The 23289-nt window shown below is 44.2% G+C and overlaps 1 protein-coding gene across 1 annotated transcript in view; it reads right to left on the reverse strand.

The window, feature by feature from the left end:
* Positions 1-8962: 8962 nt before the first annotated feature.
* Positions 8963-23289, reverse strand: part of LOC115179802 (histone deacetylase 4) — a gene marked incomplete in the record, with an annotated part of 72781 nt that continues 58454 nt past the window's right edge. The window contains 13 exon segments of the mRNA XM_029741593.1: positions 8963-12932; positions 13019-13151; positions 14196-14280; positions 14461-14594; positions 17665-17783; positions 18232-18329; positions 18419-18538; positions 18675-18818; positions 18979-19086; positions 19573-19722; positions 20018-20151; positions 20396-20591; positions 21847-22047. Coding sequence (XP_029597453.1) covers positions 12890-12932; positions 13019-13151; positions 14196-14280; positions 14461-14594; positions 17665-17783; positions 18232-18329; positions 18419-18538; positions 18675-18818; positions 18979-19086; positions 19573-19722; positions 20018-20151; positions 20396-20591; positions 21847-22047 — 1665 coding nt within the window.

The following is a 23289-nucleotide window of genomic DNA, read 5'->3' on the forward strand; positions in this document are numbered from 1 at the left end:
AGAGTACTCTCTAAGAGGTAGTTGTTGGGCCCTGGGCAAAATGAGAAGAGGAGTGTTATGTGTTTAGGGAGAATGCTTTGCATGCAAGCACAGAACATTGACAGAGCACAACAAGAAACCATATTAGACAGTATCATTTTTGGGGGCTTGTTAATATTGCCCCGTGATAATTACACCATCCCTTTTGTGTCTCTGGCTTGGAGATGTAGGTGTTTCAAAATGAAGGGCAAACAAGGAACCAGTTTCACCATGTCCTGCGGTGTCATGCATAACCTCAAACTTTACTGCTGAAGTAGATGTGCAGCCGGTTTTTATTTTATAAAGACGGAGGGTCTGTTCACTCTCATGTCTTCTCTACATCTGGAGTATGGTCCATGATGATTCACTGTTCTGTATTAATATCATTTTACAAAAATACTACATTCAATACAGGACTAGCTTTATATAAATAGTCCTTCTAGAGATTCTGCAGTGTCATGATTGGAAGAATTTGACCGATTTAGTACAAATCCTACCATTCTCGAGAGGTAGTCCATTTCCAAAGAGAACATTGTATTTTGAAACTGCAATAGACAACTCTGCCAATCATTCCAATGTTTTCTTTTCTGTGGCAAAGCTTGGAGAGACTTGTTGAGGGAGGCCTCCCTCTTTACAAAAAACAGTCAGCGACAGTTAGTGAAACAATAGAAGACGAGAGGATACACTTCCCACACCGGCACATAAAGTACACAATAATATAGACTAGGTGTGCTGGAACACTCATCCTGCTGGGTGCGCTGGAACACTCATCCTGCTGGGTGCGCTAGAACACTCATCCTGCTGGGTGCGCTGGAACACTCATCCTGCTGGGTGCACTGGAACACTCATCCTGCTGGAACACTCATCCGGCGGGGAGCGCTGTAACACTCATCCTGCTGGGTGCGCTGGAACACTCATCCTGCTGGAACACTCATCCGGCGGGGAGCGCTGGAACACTCATCCTGCTGGGTGCGCTGGAACACTCATCCTGCTGGAACACTCATTCTGCTGGGTGCGCTGGAACACTCATCCTACTGGTTTTAGGTGGGCTGGTATTTTTTCTGCAGGCATTTTGGTGGACACCCCGGGCGGGTGGCAAATCCAGTTCCTCTTGCTGAGTGGTCAGCCTCTTGCTATGGAATGTGCTTTACAATGCCCAGGACAAAAGGAGCAGAGATGTACTGTTCAGGAGAACCCTGTGACCTCAGAGAGAGGCCTCTTTAAAAGGTCCACAACTGTCACGTAAAGCTAGAGTCAGCCAGGTACTACACACACACAATCATATACCGTATGCACACACATGCACAAGAACGCACACACATGCATACCACATGCACACAATCACATTATACGTGCGCACACACAGAGAGAGGAATGTGTGGGAATCCCCCTCTGGCTACCTCCATAACCTGCATCTGTAGTTGGTGAGGGGCCAAGAACCCACCAGACCCAGGAGGATGACTGCTGCAGCTAAAACCTTAGTAACAGTCAAATGAGTCTCGTTGAAGGATTTCACATAGCCACTGTTCTGTAACACAACTGTTGGAGAGTACGTGTGTGTGTGAGAGAACACATTGTGTGTTTGTGTGCGTACGTATGTGAGTGTGTGTGTGCATACGGCCGGTGGGTGTGTGTGGGTGCAGGCGTGGGTTCTGTGTGATACTGACTCACAGTGTGGTCTGTGGAGAGAACACTGCTACAGGCAGAGGAGGAATCACCCTGAAATGGAACTCACTGTTTCATAGGGCTGGTAGTAATAATAATAATAAATGTATTACTTTAATTGCAGCATAAATACTGCTGTTATATGAAAAATTTATCATTTTATTTAGATATCAGTAGTTACACTGTCACAACAACAACTACTACTACTGCTGCTACTACAACTACTACTACTACTACTACAACTACTACTACTACTACTGCTTCTACTACAACTACTACTACTACTACTACTACTTCTACTACTACTACTGCTGCTGCTGCTGCTACTACTACTACTGCTACTACAACTGCTGCTGCTGCTGCTACTACTACTACTACTACTGCTACTACTACCACTACTACTGCTACTACTACTACTACTACTACTACTGCTGCTACTACAACTACTACTACTACTACTACTACTACTACTACAACTACTACTACTACTACTGCTTCTACTACAACTACTACTACTACTACTACTACTACTGCTACTACTACTACTACAACTACTACTACTACTACTACTACTTCTACTACTACTACTGCTGCTGCTGCTGCTACTACTACTACTACTACTACAACTGCTGCTGCTGCTGCTACTACTACTACTACTACTGCTACTACTACCACTACTACTGCTACTACTACTACTACAACTGCTGCTGCTGCTGCTACTACTGTTGCTACTGCAAACACTAACTACCATGTAATAGATGGATAATGGAAGGACACATTGAAAGATACATTACAAAACAATACTAAGTACAAGGACACATTTTAAATGTATATTAATTCCCACGTGTGCTTTATACAACATATCTTAAGTTGGTATAGGATGATGTTAGAATAGGATCTAAAGTAAGTCAGTGGTATTTGCTCTGTCATACCATATAAAGACCATGGGATGCATCTCTGCCTTGGGGAGTTGACCCTGAACAACCTATTCAATCGCTTTTTGTAATTAATGCTTTTATGTGTGAGTGTGAGTGTGTGTGTGTGTGTGTGTTCTCAGAGGGAGAACGAGAACACATGGGGTGTGTAGGCGTATACTGGCAAAGAACCGCTCTCTTGCCTCCTGGAGAGAAAAAAGAACCGCTCTCTTGCCTCCTGGATAAAAAAAAAGAACCGCTCTCTTGCCTCCTGGATAAAAAAAAGAACTGCTCTCTTGCCTCCTGGATAAAAAAAAAAGCAGGAAATATTGGAGGTACTGCCTTTTGCTGTCTATAAGCACAATCAACATGATCAACTTGATCAAAATGAAATTGAAAATGAAACGTGCACAGAATTGTAACACTGCAAACCCTCAACAGCTGTGATGTCAAGTATCATATGCTGTACACGACAACAAGGCAATTTAGTTCAGGTCTGAGCATTTCATAAATAGGATGTCGATGTTGAGGATGTCAATGTTTTTGATCAGAAAGGTTGAGCCACAAAGATTCCCGATCGTCTTCAGATGTTTGAGCTGCTGTATTTGAAGAGAATTGTGTTGGACTGTCATATGAGTCTCCATCAGTAGTCTCAAGGCAGCACATACAGTGTGGCGCAAAATGATTCATCTTTTCAAGACAATATCTTTGTCAGACAACAGCCTTGACGGGCAGACATCAGTTGTACACAAAGAGATATGACTCCCGAAGCCATAGCAACGAAGGAGAAGTGTGAATGCACAAGGAGCAAGGAGTGTGTGTGTCTGTGTGTGTGTATGGATGAATCGATACAACACAAAGCAAGACAGGCATATTTTTCATGTGAACACACACAAATCAGTGCTGCCCCCCCCCCCCCCCCCCAAGCCCCGCTCCTGTTGTAGAGCACATGTTCTGAGCAGAGAAACATTGTCGTTGGATCAAAAGGCATTATCAGAATTTGACTGACAACAAGTGACCATTTTGCCCAATCACAATGTTGTGTTTGACAGAGCCGGGGCAAATTTCCGGTTGCCAAGCGACGCTGCTAAAATGCTAAGAAGAAGACGCCCTCATTTTCTGAAGCACCTGGTGAGGGGGCTGTGATCTTCATGGAGGGCTCCAGGCTAAGTCATGCCAGGGGTTGGTGTGACTGGCTCTTAACAGCATCAAGATGTGCCCTGGGTTGTCATACAGCTGAAGTCAAAGTATGTTTTGGAAGTTAAACAATGATACATTCAAAAAGTTCTTGAAAGAGTACTTTTTTGCAGTGACTAGTGGTGTTACACAATATGAGTGATCGACAATGAGTCATTTGAATAATGTCTTGTTAGACATTGATCTGCATGAGTGATTCTAGCCCGCTATCCTGCCTACACCTGTACATGTGTCGAACTTTGACTGATCCTACAACATTCAGTGTTCAGCCTTAAAGCCCACTCATTTTAAGAGAAGAAGGAAAAGTGTCTTCAGTGAACGGAGGAGGAGGAGGGATGGAGAACATGGGGCCACTCTCTCTCAGGCACACACACACACACACACACACACACACACACACACACACACACACACACACACACACACACACACACACACACGTGGGTTGTAGGAATAGAACACAAAAGCCCAGACGTGTTCCTAATTCACCAGTGTAGAAGGGAGAGAGAGAGAGAGATGAAACCATCTAAGCCTGTGGATCAACACAACTATGAATATAGCCCACACCAAAGTAACGGTGCCTGCTGCTGTCCACACACACACACACACACACACACACACACACACACTTCCAAATCCTCTAAGGCATTTCTAAAATAGATGTCACAATCTTGTCCAAGGACCCGTTTGAAATTAACTTCAGTGACAGAGAGAAAAATCAATTCTGCATTTAGGCCATGCAGTAAACATTTACTTTTCCAGCTCTTTTGTTTTGCTCCATCTCTATCTATCTAGCGGTTGGTAGAATTGTATGGCAACGTACAGCAGGGAGGCTTGCTGAACAGCTCGGAAGAATCTTGGCTACCCACGCACACATACACACACTTTCTGGCCAAGAGAAGAACTCGTGCTGAGCTGTGTTGTTGCCAGGGTAACGGATGAAGAACAGGCGTTCGGGTGGTGATGCTCTTGATCTGGAGGAGTTCCAGGAGGGCTCTTATTGGCCTCTCTACCGACAGCCACAATCCCCTGCTGCTACTGAGTGGCCCCGTCACAGGCAGTTAGAGAGGGGTCAGAGGGCAAATGCAACCTCCACCATGCAGTGGGAGAGCGAGAGAGAGAGAGAGAGAGAGAGGAATCACAGGGAGAGAGGGAGAAAGAAAGAAAACAACGTGACAAAGAAGTAAAGGAACGAGAGAGAGCCCTTCCCCCAGGTTTACTCTCCTCTCAGGACCCGTAGTGCAGTTTCTCCTGTTTACCATGTTCCCCCAGGTTTACTCTCCTCTCAGGACCCGTAGTGCAGTTTCTCCTGTTTACCATGTTCCCCCAGGTTTACTCTCCTCTCAGGACCCGTAGTGCAGTTTCTCCTGTTTACCATGTTCCCCCAGGTTTACTCTCCTCTCAGGACCCGTAGTGCAGTTTCTCCTGTTTACCACGTTCCCCCAGGTTTACTCTCCTCTCAGGACCCGTAGTGCAGTTTCTCCTGTTTACCACGTTCCCCCAGGTTTACTCTCCTCTCAGGACCCGTAGTGCAGTTTCTCCTGTTTACCATGTTCCCCCAGGTTTACTCTCCTCTCAGGACCCGTAGTGCAGTTTCTCCTGTTTACCATGTTCCCCCAGGTTTACTCTCCTCTCAGGACCCGTAGTGCAGTTTCTCCTGTTTACCATGTTCCCCCAGGTTTACTCTCCTCTCAGGGCCCGTAGTGCAGTTTCTCCTGTTTACCATGTTCCCCCAGGTTTACTCTCCTCTCAGGACCCGTAGTGCAGTTTCTCCTGTTTACCATGTTCCCCCAGGTTTACTCTCCTCTCAGGACCCGTAGTGCAGTTTCTCCTGTTTACCATGTTCCCCCAGGTTTACTCTCCTCTCAGGACCCGTAGTGCAGTTTCTCCTGTTTACCATGTTCCCCCAGGTTTACTCTCCTCTCAGGACCTGTAGTGCAGTTTCTCCTGTCTCTGTTTACCATGCTCCCCCAGGTTTACTCTCCTCTCAGGACCCGTAGTGCAGTTTCTCCTGTCTCTGTTTACCATGTTCCAACAGGTGTCACGTTTCACCCTGTCAGGTAGCTGGCTTGGGTTTCCCATACCGTTTGCGGGAATGCTCGGAGCCATACCGGGACACACTGGGATCAATGGGATTCCCCACGTTCCTGGCATAGCCCCTGTGAGAGAGAGGAAACATTGTCTTAACAACCTCTTCTACTCTCATCCAACATGTCGACCCCATTGGAGAAGCAAGGGGGTCCTATTGTCGCATGTAGCAGTTTAGAACATGTACTTCTCTATTCTGAAATCCCAAGACATACGGGGTACATCAGACATGCTGCCTCTATCATCACTAGGTCTCCTACTGATGGTCAATCATCTCAATCACAAATATGTCAATTCTCATTCTCTTAAAGGATTTAAACTTGTGCAAAACACTTCTCTCACATTAATAAACAGTGAAATACTGATACATTTCCACTCAAATTCTAGGTTACAGTTGGCTAGTTTCATATCTCACTATGACGTACCACCTAGCCAGTTGGCTAGCTAAGCACTTAGTATACAACACAGTACAGCTGTTTGATCTTAATTTGATCACTCTTTTGTTGCTGAGAATTTCCCTGCACAGCAGGAAATGCAAACTTGTCGTGTATTCAAGGTTTAAAAAGGCTTCTAAAGTTGGTCATTTCCACTTTAAAGTTGCCCTAACAAAAAATGTATCAACCCCTACATAAAATGTCCATTAATTATAATCCATATAATAATATAATAAATAATATAATAAATAATATAATAATAATATAATAATCACCTGAAATCACAAGACAGACGGGGTACATCAGACATGCTGCCTGTATCATCACTAGGTCTCCTACTGATGGTCAATCATCTAAAACCCCAAAGACTGGTTTCCACTAGTTACCATAGCTGCAAAATTGGCAAAAAAATTAAAGACCAAAACTATTTTTGGTTTTCATGATTTTTTACGAGATTCATTTAAGGTTAGGCATAAGGTTAGCAGTGTGGTTAAGGTTAGGTTTAAAATAAAATTGTAATAAGACAAATTGAAGAAATAGGCAGGGTTTATGACTTTGTGGCTCTGGTAACTAGTGACGACCCCTAAAACCTCTTAGCTGGCCTAACAGTGCCTGACAAGGCAGTACTCAGTAATAACCACAAAACCATCTCAAATACTAAAATACTAGTCTGCTTTACAGTACCATGTGAATGAGCCACATGTCTAAAGTTATTACCCCAAAATAATAATATAAAAAAAGGGTGTATATTTATGTCTAATATTACTATTACAATCACTTAATCACACAATCTCAATCTAGCATCAGATCATCTCGTCCAAATAACCAGTGACGTAAAACTTAAGCCCCGGAGGAACTATTGCTGCTATAAAAAGGGACAGACTACCGCATTTGGGGCCCAGCAGACTTCCTGCAATTCTACACATTTTACCACAGGGCAGAGAGAAGAATATGCTGTGTAGAATTGCAGGAAATTAGCTTTTAAACTGCTGAATTTTCTCTTCGTATCTTTCGCTCTTTGTAATAATACATTTTGGGGGTTGGGGGCCCCCTGAAGGCCGGGGGCCCGAGGCTTGTGCCCGGTTGGTAATCTGGCCATGCCCATAGTATAAAGACAGATATATGTACTATTCATGTTTATGTAAGTTGCCAACAAGATGAATCCCCAGATAACACCGATCCAGATTCTGGTTGCCACTACAGCACCTGTTAATCTCTCTGCTAAGGACGGCCTATTACCATTGCTTACAGCATCACTTAGGAAACAGCCATGAGCCTGAGTGTGTACGACTAATAAAACGTTTTTCAGATTCCTATTGAACGCTTCCATCTGTGTTCCACTGGTGAGGATCTTAAAGAAAAAAGGCACTTTTCATACTAGCTAACAAATACTTAGAGGGAAAATGCACTTGATACGATTGTGATGTGTTGTCTCACCTAGCTATTTTAAAAGATTAACGCACTCACTAAGTCGCTCTGGATGAGAGCCTCTGCTCAATGACTAAAATGTAAATGTGTTGTGCCAGAGTAGGTGAGAGAAGATACATAACATACACTTGAAGTTAGCCTGGAGGGCGGAAATGCAGTGCTAACACACACATTACACAATATAATTATCATGGGCTCTCCTAGTTGTTATGAACAGGCTGAGTGGGGTAGGGTAGTACATTGAAATGCACGGGCAAGGATGTGTGGGTGTCCCTCTTCTCCCTCTCTGAATGTAATTATGCATCACACTGATTTAGAAGCATCTATCCTGCTGCTAACCGACAGTACATGCTAAATTATTATAGAGCATTGGCCTCCATCTTCTAGCATTAACTTTGTAGGCCTTTTAGGTGTTCAGTATCTACCAGAGCTGTCCTCACATTTCCCTTACATATTAGTCATTAACTAGCCTGGTTAGCACCTGGTTAACCTGCATAGGATTAAGTCTGGTTTAATCAGTGTTGAGAACTTAACACCAGTATTATTAGTGTTTCACATTAGGTGAAAGACACTAGATTATGTTCTCCTAACATTGCGATAACTGGTTGTAGTTCCTATGGCGATACTGTTGAAATACACCTGGTAATGTATGGCTTTGATGCATTTTGTGATGAATAACTGAGTTGAAGCCGAACAGATATCTGGGCGGCTAACAAACTATCGGTCTCATATTGTTCTCTTCCTCAGATGTGTTTCTCCAACACAGACAGCTTACTTTACGTCTCCGCTGACATCTAGTGAAACTCCAGGGGAAGTTACACTACGCTGTGTCGCGCTGCTGTTACGACCACCCTGCAGGTACATGGTTCACCCAGCGAGTAGCAAACAAAGAGACTCTCTCCCCAAACTCTCTCGGGGTCTCTAATCATTTCAGTGGTCGTACGGATCAAAGGTCTCAGAGTAGGGGTGCTGATCTAGTTTCTTCTGTCCAGTAATCTTATTCATTCATTATCAAAAAGGCCAAACTGATCTTAGATCAGGACTCTCTACTCTGAGACGCTTTGTGAATACTGGCCCAGATCTACACCAGTGCCTAGGAAGGTTGTGGTTTCTGGACAGGGCCTTTGATACTCAAGAACATATTGACTTGACATAGGTCTGGTAACTATACATTTTTGGATTCATAAATATAGCATCACAATTAACACACAAGACAACTTCATTTTTCAGAAATATATTTTAGAGTTTATGTCTGAGACAAAATGTCAAAAGCATATAGGTCCCAACAAGATATCATTTGTAACAATGGAATGGAAAGAAAACCAAAATAACTTTTTCATTTACATATGTAAACCGAGAATAGCTCTTTTTAACCACAGTGGTTTTAAATACAACTGGCTTAAGTGGATAAGAGTCTGCAGAAAATTCCCTTCCAATCAACCACATATGGAGTGTTTTAAAGGTCTGATGTTTTAGCCATTGTCTACTTTGTGTGTCTGTCCCCAACACTCTAGAAACACTCTTAGGGCGAGACAAGCAGTCTAGATGGGTGTAATGCCACGTTCGTGTGGTATCGGAAGTTCCCATATCCAACTGAGAAGTTTCACTTGAGCGACCCTCCCAAGTCGGAATTTCAAGTGGGAAACTGAGAAAATGTTGTCGCCCGAGTTGGCGAGCTGTGATGTTTCACCACTGACCTTTAACCTTTTCAACCAAAAAAATAACAAATCAGTTTGACAACTACGACCTCATCAATATGGAGAACGTAGCTAGTTTGACCATATTGTCAATGTTAAGCAAGTTAGCTAACATTATTATTAGCAACTTTGATAAGCTAGCTAAAATCCTATTGGTTGAAGAATTTTTCCGACTTCAAAAGCACTTAAACACAATCATGTCGGACTTAATTGTCCCACTTCCCCATTTCCCATGAGCATGTGAAGCCAGCATAAATACACTCGGAGATTAGCCTAGCTAATCCATATTCCTTTTACTCTAAACACAGTCAAGTTTATGGTCCATTATCTTGTTTAAGTGCTGGGTAATTTCCCTACAAAAACTGAGCATTGATTTTTTTTTAAATCTAATGTGGAATTCATTTTGACAAGTTAAGTCCTTTGTATCCTTAGTACACCAAAGAAGAAGAGACATTCACGCTGGGTTTTCTGGGATGGGATTTAGTCCTCCAGTTTTCTTCTACTGTGCAAATACAGTGTTACACAGACGTACAGCCAGACAGGCATGCGGACAGACAAACCATGCAGAGTATTAGAGGCCGTGAAAGAAAAAAAGCAGAAACGTTAAAGAAATGTTTTTTAAAGGAACATACCAAAACCTGGGGCTCTGAAACAATTCATAGGAATGGTGAGTCTGAGAGCAAACACAAAGCAAAGCAAAAATAAATACAATGTTTACTAAATCATGAAAAGGAAACATGATACTACCAAAATTAGTGTAAGAACATTATTGAAAAGTAAAAGGAGTTATTTACTCGGGATGAGAATAGTTTGAACTACAATGAGACCATGCCTACCCACGAATATCATCTGGTTTCTTAACAACCCCCACTAATGTAGCTACAACAGGAAGAAGTGATGTCACAACATTTTCTGAAGTTGAGGTATGCTAATGTACAGTAACTATGGCAGCACAGCAGTAACCATGGCAGCACAGCAGTAACCATGGCAGCACAGCAGTAACCATGCTATCAATCAACAAGTGTGTTATTGTGTCAAAAGTAACCTCGATATGTCATTTTGGTTGGTCCCAATGAAGTAAAACGCGAAAGCTAAGTGTCTTTAAAATGCCCCATGCTTTTCTTGAGAGTCTAGCTAGCTACAGTGCAGCCAGGAACAATACAGTACAAAAACAAATCAGTGTGTTCCCCTTTCTGTGTTCAGAGTGATGTGTGGAAGAGAGACCAAATACAGTGCTGCTGAGTGCAGGGCCTGTTCCAACCAGGGCCAGCTTAAAACAGTGCTGCTGAGTGCAGGGCCTGTTCCAACCAGGGCCAGCTTAAAACAGTGCTGCTGAGTGCAGGGCCTGTTCCAACCAGGGCCAGCTTAAAACAGTGCTGCTGAGTGCAGGGCCTGTTCCAACCAGGGCCAGCTTAAAACAGTGCTGCTGAGTGCAGGGCCTGTTCCAACCAGGGCCAGCTTAAAACAGTGCTGCTGAGTGCAGGGCCTGCTCCAACCAGGGCCAGCTTAAAACAGTGCTGCTGAGTGCAGGGCCTGCTCCAACCAGGGCCAGCTTAAAACAGTGCAGTCAACCTCAACCCCCCACATAAGGTTTTTAGAGTTATTTACTGGAGTGATACCATCTTTGCCATAGCTATTCTCTTTCACAACGTCATAGCTCTCATGTAGGCTACGTATATAATATATTTCTAGGTTTCCCCATGTACAACTTCTCTGTAAACAGGATCATTCTGTAAGTCAATAGACAATTGCTGGAATCATGGTATAAAGTAGAAAGGCTGATCTCCATCCCAATGCATGATGAGGACACCTAGAGCAAGTGGCACATCAACTGTACAGAGTAACACAAAATGACAAACACACAAATATAAAATGTATGTTAAAAATGTGAGATTTTCATACATGCCAAAAATAGAATTGTCACACACTTGAGATCATTGATTAAGAAAAAGTTGATGATGGTATAGTCGATTGACTAGTTTGATGTGGAAATGATAGTTTCAAAGATGGCAAATTAACACTTGGCTTTACAATATGTTAAATTCAATATACATGACAAGATGTTTATAGTAACTATTAACTAAGGTAGTTGCCAAACAATACATTGGAATTGAATAATTATTTAACTAAAGGTTGAGATATACATGTTTGATCCGTTACCTCCCGAACAGTGTGCTTGGAATCAAAAGCCTTGTTTGAGAAAGCCAGTAGCAATACTGTGTATGCCTGCTGTTACTAGTGGTACGAAAGAGCTGGATGCAAACTCATGCTTTGGCTTTTTTTGTTGCTTGACTACTTCTTTTTGGATAACCTTCTAACCTCGCAACCGACAGGTCTTTCTGGTGAGACATGCTTTTTTTCTCGTTAGCGATTCCTTATGTGATAAAGGGAAGCTACATAAGGCTAACCTTCAACAGTGCTTTACGAATCAACTGGAAGTTGAACGTGTCAAATGTTTGCTTGCAACTACCTTTTTGAAGCATTTTTACAGAAAAATATATCAATCCAAAAGTTGAATAACCCCTAAAAGAGGCTGTGAGAGACAAACGCTGTCTACGTCACAATCCTGGTAAACATGCTGAAAGATCAGTTTTTCCACCATCCTGTCCTCTTTCAAACAGGAAAATGTATTTCTCTCTCTCCCCTGGTCAGGAACATCATTTAAGGCAATCTTCATTTCTGACTCAATCCTGAAATCCATCAGAGCTTCACAAAGGCACTCTCTCATTGGTGGACCCTCCATCACAAAACTACCAGCTGCATCAATAAGGCAAAGATCCAATAGCCTCATCATCCAATAACGGCAAAGGCCGCTTGCTCAACGGCCAACCACAGTCAAGTCTACTGTCCTCAGCCAATGACAGCCCGACAATTCTCCTAGGGGCTTTTTTGTCCGCCATCTCTCATCAGTAGCCACCATCTCCATCAGTAGCATGTCCTCCATTTAGGAGTACAAAAGCAGGAGAGAAAATAAATGTCCAAGCTGTGTGTGACAGCCGGACTTGTCCTGTCCTCTGTCTCCATATTTGGCCACGGGGGAGCTCTGTAAAACACCAGATCTTTCCCTTCAGGAGTAAGACTTCCATTTTCCTCCTCCACTCTGAGTACCCACGCCCTGCCTCGGTGCTAGGGTGTCTTATGGGGGTGTCTTCTGGGGCTGCCTCAGTCTGACTGGCAGAAACAAACGTCTCTTTAGAGTCACGGTGAGCTGACCACGCTGAGCTGCCTGGCTGCAGCGCTTTGTCACTTCCGTCCTTCATATCGTACCCCCATTGACTCCCTACTCTGAAGCCCATCCCTCTCCCTCATTGGCAGAGGAGCTGCCAATCAAGGTGATAGGCACGGCGCGGAGGGACTAAATGAAAGGGACAGTCGAGACTGTCCAGAAGGTAGTATTCTGAGCTTCAGAGGCCGACAGTCACGGTGCGACGCCCTTATGCTTCCCCCCCTATAATGGTGCTTCCTCCTCCATGGGTTCCTCCTCCGACCTGCTAAGGGGAACAAGAGGAGAGAAAGGTGCGTCAGCAAAACGGGTGCATCTCAATAGAACCGGATGGTAGTAGCTATGGTGACCTACCTCTGTTTGTTGGCCACGGAGAGAGAGGCCATGGCGCTGACGGTCTCAGCCTCCTCCGAGTCTCCTCTCTGAGCCTCCAGCACAGACAGGCCCAGCCTGGGGGATCCACGCTGCATGGAGCGCCAGTACTTACCTGGAGAGAGAGGGAGGGGAGGGAGGGAGGGAGCAAGGGAGCGAGAGAGAGGGGAGAGGGAGGGAGGGAGGATAGAGAGAGAACAATGTTAAAGGACCAGTAAGTTAACTTCAGAAGCTAGCAGATTCATTACTTACCAACAACAGCTGCAAATCCCAATAAAACTACATCACACTTTGAAGTTCACATTCCTTTATTTGTCTAGCACTATCATGTTTCCTTGATTTGTCTAGCACTATCATGTTTCCTTGATTTGTCTAGCACTATCATGTTTCCTTGATTTGTCTAGCACTATCATGTTTCCTTGATTTGTCTAGCACTATCATGTTTCCTTGATTTGTCTAGCACTATCATGTTTCCTTGATTTGTCTAGCACTATCATGTTTCCTTGATTTGTCTAGCACTATCATGTTTCCTTGATTTGTCTAGCACTATCATGTTTCCTTGATTTGTCTAGCACTATCATGTTTCCTTGATTTGTCTAGCACTATCATGTTTCCTTGATTTGTCTAGCACTATCATGTTTCCTTGATTTGTCTAGCACTATCATGTTTCCTTGATTTGTCTAGCACTATCATGTTTCCTTGATTTGTCTAGCACTATCATGTTTCCTTGATTTGTCTAGCACTATCATGTTTCCTTGATTTGTCTAACACAAACATTTCTCACACTGGCTATAGCCCAGGCCCAGGAAGGGGCAGGCCTGCCCGGGAAAATCCGGGGGGTTGCCTAGCAACACGTGCCTCGGAAGAAAGAGAATGTCTGCATAGCGCAACAAAATTCCCATGATTCAATGCTAGGTTTGGCCTGAACAGCTAGCGCGATAGCTAAAAATTGATTTCAGCTAATAAGGAGCAGTATCTAACAAAATAATTAAATTACGGCATTTACTAATCATAAACTATTTACAGTACATATAATAGAAATATGGGTAAATTTGTGGACCAAAAAAATCTAACTTACTCAACCTTTAAGACAGGAGTAAGTTGAGGGAGAACTTCCTGCCTCTTCAATCTCAGAAAGGAAACTGTGCTTGGTACTCACTGTGTGTTTCTATAACTTTCTCTATGGAAGACACAGCATTCTGGTTGGGTCTCTGCTCCAGAAGCACCTGAGGGAGAGGATCCAGCTGTGGACAACACATAGCACAGTTTGACAGTGTGTATCTGATAACTCTGATAACTGGACACACACCATTCCACCTTCACCATTCATCCATTCCCTCTCCTTTTCAGTTCTTCACCAGACCTCTATAAATGATCTAGTCTGATCATTACCCTTCCTGATTCCTGCCTCCTCCCTCCCTCACCTGGTTACCAAGCAAAGCGGAGACGCAGGCCTCGGAGGCGTCACAGATGGCCATGAGGTCGTGACCTCCCTCCAATGCCAGCACCACACGACCCTCCGCCAGGGTCATCAGCTGACGCGTCAGGTACCCAAAACCTGCAGGGGAGGGTGTGTGTGTGTCAAGGGAGGGGAAGAGAGAGGGATCATCAATACAGTGCATTCGGAAAGTATTCAGACCCCTTGACTTTTTCCACATTTTGTTACGTTACAGCCTTATCCTAAAATTGATTAACCTCTCTTGTGTAGGGGGCAGTATTTTCACGGCCAGATGAAAAACGTATCCAAATTAAACGGCCTACTACTCGGGTCCAGGAACTAGAATATGCATATTATTAGTAGATTTGGATAGAAAACACTGAAGTTTCTAAAACTGTTTGAATGATGTCTGTGAGTATAACAGAACTCTTATGGCAGGCAAAAACCTGAGGAAAAATCCAACCAGGAAGTGGGAAATCTGGTTCTTGTAGTCTTTTCAAGTCATTGCCTATCTAACATACAGTGACTTAGAAAGTGCAAAATGAACCCTAAGGCTTCCACTCGATGTCAGCAGTCTTTAGAAAGTTGTTTGAGGCGTCTATGGTGAACAGAGAGCGAACAAAGGAAGTTGGAAGTTGTTGACTCAGGAAAGCACATGAGTTCATTGGCGCGCATTCACGTGAGGGGTAGCTGTGTTCCAAAACGTTTTTCAAGACATTGGAATCGTCCGGTTGGAATATTATTGATGTTCTAAGTTAAAAAGGCCCTAAAGATTGATGCTATACAACGTTTGACATGTTTGAACGAACGTAAATATAACTTTTTTTGACTTTTCGTCGTAACATTTTGGCCGCGCTTCCTACACTTGGAGTAGCTTACTGAACACGCAAACAACAAGGAGGTATTTGGACATAAATTATGGACTTTATCGAACAAAACAACATTTATTGTGGACCTGGGATTCCTGGAAGTGCCTTCTGATGAAGATCATCAAAGGTAAGTGAATATTTCTAATGCTATTTATGATTTTAGATGACTCCAAAATGGCGGGTATCTGTATTGCTTGATGTCTTTTTCTGAGCGCAGTACTCAGATTATTGCAAAGTGTGCTTTCCCCGTGAAGCTTTTTTGAAATCTGTCACAGTGGTTGCATAAAGGAGATGTTCATCTATAATTCTTTGAATAACAGTTTAATATTTTATCAACGTTTATGATGAGTATTTTTGTAAATTGTAGTGCTGTATTGGAGGCAAAATATTTTCTGAACATCACGCGCCAATGTAAAATGCTGTTTTTGGATATAAATATCAACCTGATCGAACAAAAAATGCATGTATTGTGTAACATGATGTCCTAGGAGTGCCATCTGATGAAGATCGTCAAATGGTAGTGCATAATTTCGGCTGGTTTTCTGGTTTTTGTGACGCCTGCCCTTGCTAGGAAAATGGCTGTGTGGTTTTTCTTGTGTTGGAACTGTCCTAACATAATCTAACTTTATGCTTTCGCCGTAAAGCCTTTTTGAAATCGGACAATGTGGTTACATTAAGGAGACGTGTATCTTTAAAATGGTGTAAAATAGTCGTATGTTTGAGAAATTTGAATTTGGCGCTCTGATTTTTCACTGGCTATTGAATAGTGTGAACCGTGGGCTAGCGTCCCACCTCCCCAAATAAATGTTTCTCCTCATCAATCTATACACAATGCCCCATAATGACAAAGAAAAAAGAGGATTTTGGAAATTTTGCAAATGTATTAAAAATAAAAAACTGAAATATCACATCTACATAAGTATTCAGACCCTTTACTCAGTACTTTGTTGAAGCACCTTCAGCATCGAGTCTTCTTGGGTATGACGCTACAAGCTTGGCACAACTGTATTTGAGGAGTTTCTCCCACTTTTCTCTGCAGATTCTCTCAAGCTCTGTCGGGTTGGATGGGGAGCGTCGCTGCACAGCTATTTTCAGGTCTCTCCAGAGATGTTCGATCGGGTTCAATTCCAGGCTCTGGCTGGGATACTCAAGGACATTCAGTCCCAAAGCTACTCCTATGTTGTCTTGGCTGTGTGCTTAATGTCGTTGTCCTGTTGGAAGGTGAACCTTTGCCCCAGTCTGAGGTCCTGAGCACTCTGGAGCAGGTTTTCATTAAGGATCTCTCTGTACTTTGCTCCGTTCATCTTTCCCTTGATCCTGACTAGTCTCGCAGTCCCTGCCACTGAAAATCATCCCCACAGCATGATGCTGCCACCCCCATGCTTCACCGTAGGGATGGTGCCAGGTTTCCTCCAGACGTGATGCTTGGCATTCAGGCTAAAGAGTTCAATCTTGGTTTAAATCAGACCAGAGAACCTTGTTTCTTATGGTCAGAGTTTTTAGGTGCTGTTTGGCAAACTCCAAGAGGGTTGTCATGTGCCTTTTACTGAGGAGTGGCTTCTGTCTGGCCACTCTACCATAAAGGCCTGATTGGTGGTGTGCTGCAGAGATGGTTGCCCTTCTGGAAGATTCTCCCATCTCCACAGAGGAACTCTGGAGCTCTGTCAGCGTGACCATCGGGTTCTTGGTCACCTCCCTGACCAAGGCCCTTCTCCCCAATTGCTCAGTTTGGCCGGGCGGCCAGCTCTAGGAAGATTCTTGGGGGCTTGTTTTTTGCTCTGACATGCACTGTCAACTGTGGGACCTTATATAGACAGCCTTTACAAATCAAGTCTAATCAATGGTGATCAATGGAAACAGGATGCACCTGAGCAAAATGTTTTGTCTAATAGCAAAGGGTCTGAATACTTATGTAAATAAGGTATTTGTTCATTTTTTTTTGTATACATTTGCAAAATGTAAAAAAAAATCTGTTTGCGCTATGTCATTATGGGATATTGTGTGTAGATTGATGACAAACATTTTTTATTTAATCCATTTTAGAATAAGGCTGTAACGCAACAAAATGTGGAAAAAGTCTAGGGGTCTGAATACTTTCCGAATGCACTGTATACCACAGCAGCAAAGAATACAGTGCATGACATACACTAGTATGTGGACACCCCATTAAATTAGTGGATTCCACAAGTGTCCACATACTTTTGGCCATGCAGTGTATCATCTTTTGTCTGTCGTGTTGTGTGTCTGGACCTCAGGCGTCAGCTAATCAAACAAAAGATCCAGATATCATTGCACCAGTGCTACTTTACACATATACGTACATTTGGAGGTGAGGGTGTAACCGCCTAGGGGAGGAGGGTGACCCTCGACGGCATCGAAGCCTGAGGAAACCAGCACCACGTCAGGAGCAAATTCATTAGCTATGGGCATCACCACAGACCTAGGGAGAGGGGGAGAGAGAGTTGGTCACCCTTCAGTTCATGTGTGTTTTTTGATATCTGGTATTTTATTAGAATCATTAGCTGTTGTGAAAGCAGCAGATCCACTTCCTGGGGTCCACAAAGAACAGGAAACATAACATAATACAGAACATAGACAAGAACAGCACAAGGACAGAACTATATACATTTAAAAACGGCACACATAGCCTACACATCAATACATACTGTACACACAAACTATCTAGGTCAAGTAGTGGAGAGGATGGTGCCGTGAGGTGTGGCTTTATCTGTTTTATGAAACCAGGTCTGCTGTTCATTTGAACAATATGAGATGGAAGGGAGTTCCATGCAATAATGGCTCTATATAATACTGTATGCTTTCTTTAAATGGTTCTGGACCTGGGGACTGTGAAAAGACCCCTGGTGGCATGGTGGGGTAAGTGTTACCTGAAGGCTGCCAGGTACTCTGCATCTCCCATAGGTGGCTCCAGCCCACCGGTGAAGGCCATGTTAACGTTAAAACCTACTCCTGGACCACTGCCCACCTGACAGAGAAGGGATGGGAGGAATAGCCATGAGAAAACACATACACACACACACACACACACGATTCCATGAGATTTGTCACCATTACCTCGTCGGGTGCTCCGCTGCCAGGGAAGAAGTTTCCATCGTCGTATCGATGGAGAGACAGGTACAGCACGTTGGGGTCATCGTAAAATGCCTGCTGGGTCCCGTTGCCATGGTGAACATCCTGATGGACAGCACACAAGGCCAATCAGATGACCTTTGTCCCATTTCTTCTTCTTACATCCAATGGTAATTCTACAGTCATTTACAAAACCCACGTTCTCTTTAAAAGGTCAGGTGAAGGACCAGCACAAACTCACCCAGTCTACTATGAGGATCTTGCAGACGTTGAGTCTCTGTTGGAGCAGTCGGGCTGCAATGGCTACTGAGTTAAAGTAGCAGAAGCCCATGGGAGTGCTCTCTTCTGCATGGTGTCCAGGGGGTCGAACCACAGCAAAGCCGTTCTGGGAACCAGACGCAACAACTACATTACCCACAACTCCATCCATGAGGGGGAGAGATTGAGGGCATTCTTTGTAAAGGGGGGAAAAAGTGTAGAGCGACCTAACATTAATGGAGGGATAGAGGGATGAAAAGGAGAAGAGGAGGGTAGAGAGAACGCACCTTCAGTTCACCAGTGGCCACTTTGAACACCAGCTCCACCACAGAACCTACAGCCAGACGAACTGCAGTAGAGGAATGGACCTCGTTCCAGATGGTGTCACTGTCCACCTGCAATCATCATCATCACAGTTAAAGGGACACGTCAGGATGTTGACAATGAAGCCCTTTATCTACTTCCCCAGAGTCAGATGAACTTGTGGATGCCATTTTTATGTCTGCGTGCAGTTTGAAAGGAGTTGCTAACTAGCGTAAGCACAATGACTGGACGTCTGTGGTAACAGCTTGCATGTTACCATAAGCTAGCATTATAGCTGTTACCATAGACGTCCAGTTATTGTGCTAACGCCAGCTAGCATTGACTCGTGAAACTACCTCTAACTTCCTTCATACCGGACACAGAGACGTGTTCATTTGACTTTGGTGAAGTAGATAAATGGGTTCATTGCCAAAATATAAACGGGGTTAACGATTTGACCATTGAGGAGGAGGAAAACGAAGATGAGGAGGAGAAATAGGAGGAGGCAGAGGAGAAAGAGGAGATGAAAGAAGGGGAGGAGGACGACGAAGAGGAGAAAGAAGAGAAGCAACACTCACCCCCACTCCTCCACATGGTAATCTGACCAACATGGGCGTGACTGAACAGTCTAGTTTCTGTCGGAGGGGGTTGGTTCCATACAGCAGGACGTGGGCTTCAGAGTGGACTGTCTGGAGCTCCTCCAGAGTGGCCTTCCTACCACGGATACACTACACACACACACACACACACACACACACACACACACACACACACACACACACACACACACACACACACACACACACACACACACAAAATGGAGACATGCAGCATTTCCATTCTATTCTCTCTGTGAATCACAAATGACAAAGTACATGGAAAGGATAAGCAATGATGTCTTTTTATGAATCAGTTGGTAACTCCTAGCAACAGAAATTCATCCTTGTTTGAAGACTACAAATAGAAATTGTACTATAACAGAGAATAGCAAAGAGAAGGACGGTTGAAGGCTTTAGAATGTACCTCACACTGTCCCCTAAGTCCTGTCTCCTGCAGTCTGGACCAGATGCTCTGGACGCGGCCGGCGTGCTCCGGATGGGTGTGTGTGTTCCCACACATACACTGGTGCTTCTGCATCAGAGAGTCATACACCAACCCTGCAGGAATAACCCAGGACATTACCACTGACGCACACACACATCCACTCACACAAGTGGAAACAACAGACAGACAGAGCAAAAGAATGAGGGATAAAGGTGCGACAGACAAAGAGAAATGTATAAAAATGCTTCTACATCTGCATTGCTTGCTGTTTTAGGTTTTAAGCTGGGCTTCTGCTGATGGAAAAGGGCTTTACAAATACATGTGATTGATATAAGAGAGAAGAGCATTACTACTAACCTGTGGTGAAGCGAGGTTTGGAGGGAGGCTCAGGGGGCGGGACAGAGATGGGGAAGGAGGAAGCGGAGGCCGGAGACGATTGGGCCCTGGAGAGGGGGCGGTGACCTGGGAAGGTGATTGACAGACCGGCTGCCTCCATGGAAGCCTGATAGTTTCTCAGCTGGTGGATTCTCTGCTGCTCCAACAACATGGCCTGCTGCTCAGAGAGAGGAAAGAGGTGGAAGAGGGGAGAGAGAGGAGGGGAAAGGAGAGAGAAAGAGAGAAGGGAGAGGGGAAAGAGAAAGGAGGGATAGAAAACAACATTGCATGATAGCAACAGACACACAGCCACCGATGGCTATTGTGACATCACCTGCTCTTTATAATGTGTCTACAACATTCGGCCACACGGTGGCAGTCAAGCTATGTGAGGTGAACCGAAACACATGACATCTGCAGGAGAGTAAGTGGATTTGAAAGATGCATGGTTTCCTCTCCTTAAAGGACTCTGTCAGAAGCATAGCATCCTGGGACAGGAAATAGCATATTGTTTCCCAAGTGGATCATTCAATGAACACAACTACTGCTAAACAAGATAATTGTGTGTGTGTGTGTGTGTGTGTGTGTGTGTGTGTGTGTGTGTGTGTGTGTGTGTGTGTGTGTGTGTGTGTGTGTGTGTGTGTCAATACCGATATGAAAGTTCTCGTTTTGTACGCTGAGAATGAGCCTCAAATTTGCATCATCAAAGTCATGAAAATGCGGTCATTTAAGATAAATATTAAAATGTATACTTGTTTGCTAGTGAATTTACTTGCCGGTTTTCAAAAATGTTTGGGTCCAAGAAGAAGCCAAAAAGTTACCATTGTTTCATGAGAACTACAACTCCTACCAGGTGTACACTGAGTATACAAAATATTGTTCTTTCCATGACAAAGACTGACCAGGTGAATGGTGTGATCCCTTACTGATGTCACTTGTCAAATCCACTTCAGTGTGTAGACGAAGTGGAAGAGAACAGTTAAATAAGGATTTTAAGCCTGGGAGACAATTGAGACATGGATTGTGTTTGTGTGCAATTGAGGGTGAATGGGCAAGACAAAAGACTCAAGTGCCTTTGAACAGGGTCTGGCAGTAGGTGCCAGGAGCACCGGTTTGCAACGCTGCTGGGTTTTTCACGCTCAACAGTTTCCCATGTGTATCAAGAATGGTTCACCACCCAAAGGACATCCAGCCAACTTGACACAAATATTGGAAGCATTGGAGTCAACATGGGCCAGCATCCCTGTGAAACGCTTGACACCTTGTAGAGTCCCTGCTCTGACGAACTGAGACTGTTCTGATGGGATGATAAATTGATGATCTTGAAACCTATTCAAGACATGACCCTGGAAGTATGACGTAGGATGACATCACTAGCACATCGTGTTGACCTGTGGTAGCTCCCTCTCTCACACTCACTCCTCCCCTCCTACCTGTCTGAACAGTAGTTCCTGCTGCATGTCCTCCTCCTGGTTCTCTTGGGGGTCTGGGGGCTCTTGTTTGATGGCGATCCCACACGGAAAGCCTCCGTCCTGGGGAGAGAGGGCCTGGTGCTCCCTCAGCTCTTCCTCGGTCTCCTCTGGGTGACTCTGGTGCTGCCGGGCCACCGTGGGCTCACTGGGCTTGCCCATCATCTAAGGAGAAGGTATGGGTCAATCCATCGTCTAGTCATTGATGATATGCAGTACAGTAAGTAGTAATACAGTAGTAATACAGTAGTTACTGCAGTTGTTACAACAGTAGTAGTATAGGAGTTCTATAGTGAAAGATGTCGCTTTACTAAGACGTGGCGGTCAACATTTTAACATTGAGGTGTGTGTGTGTGTGTGTGTGTGTGTGTGTGTGTGTGTCCTTAAGACTTTTGAAGTCAGTGGAAGCTGCTAGAAGCTGTCCACAAAGCAGTGCACTGAGCTCCACATCTCCTATCCACACAAACTGGCCATGAATGGGAAACTAGATCACTATGTAATAACGGCTGTGAGCCGAATCAGGGGTCCACGGAGACAGGGGTCCATTGGCCCCAATCCTCTCTGTCTCCAGAGACTCCAGTGTGTAGGTTCTCATGCACTGTGAACGGTCAATGGGAAACCTCAGAGCACTAGTTGAAAAACCAAATGGAGCTTGTTAAAAGGGAAAGAAAAGGAGGGATGAAAGAAAGGAGAGATAGTGTGTGTGCCAGGGAAATGAATCAGTCATCCCAGTCTGTACAGGGGAACATCTCTTGGCAGTGTTCCTGTGTGTACACAATGGGCAGAAAGAATGATTTGTATTTTAAGCATTCATCAGTGTCGGTCAGTTAGTAGGCCGACTTGGAAATGTCTAGTGTGCTACTTTGTTTTGATCCATATTAATAGTGTACAATTATCTAAGTCATTCAACACAAGTGCACTGCAAAATGTCTGCACTGCAAAAAGTCTTCCAGATAAAAGTATTCAGGTGAAATTGAAACACAGCAATGTATTTTACTCCGGTCTAGTGTGTGCGTGTGTGTTTAACAGAAGTCCCCACAAGAAAAGTAAAACATTTTTGGGGTCCACACAAAGTCAAATGATATTTCTCAGAGGTTTAGGGTTAAAGATAGAATTAGGTTTAGGAGCTCAGGTTAGGGTACAGGTTATGGAAAATAGGATTTTGAATGGGACTGAAGGGTGTGTCCCCACAAGGTTAGTTGTACAAGACTGTGTGTGTGTGTGTGTGTGTGTGTGTGTGTGTGTGTGTGTTACTGGCAGGCCTGTGGCAGGGTGCCAGAGGAACAGCGTTGACGTCAGAACCCTCGCCAGCTACCTCATCCCCGTCCTCCTCCACAAACAAGCTGCTCTTTTCCCTTCTTCACTCCCTCCCTCTCCACCTTATTTTTCCTTCCCTCTCTCTCTCCC

Source organism: Salmo trutta, chromosome 39 (genome assembly GCF_901001165.1).
Source record: "Salmo trutta chromosome 39, fSalTru1.1, whole genome shotgun sequence".
In the NCBI taxonomy this organism is placed as follows: domain Eukaryota; kingdom Metazoa; phylum Chordata; class Actinopteri; order Salmoniformes; family Salmonidae; genus Salmo; species Salmo trutta.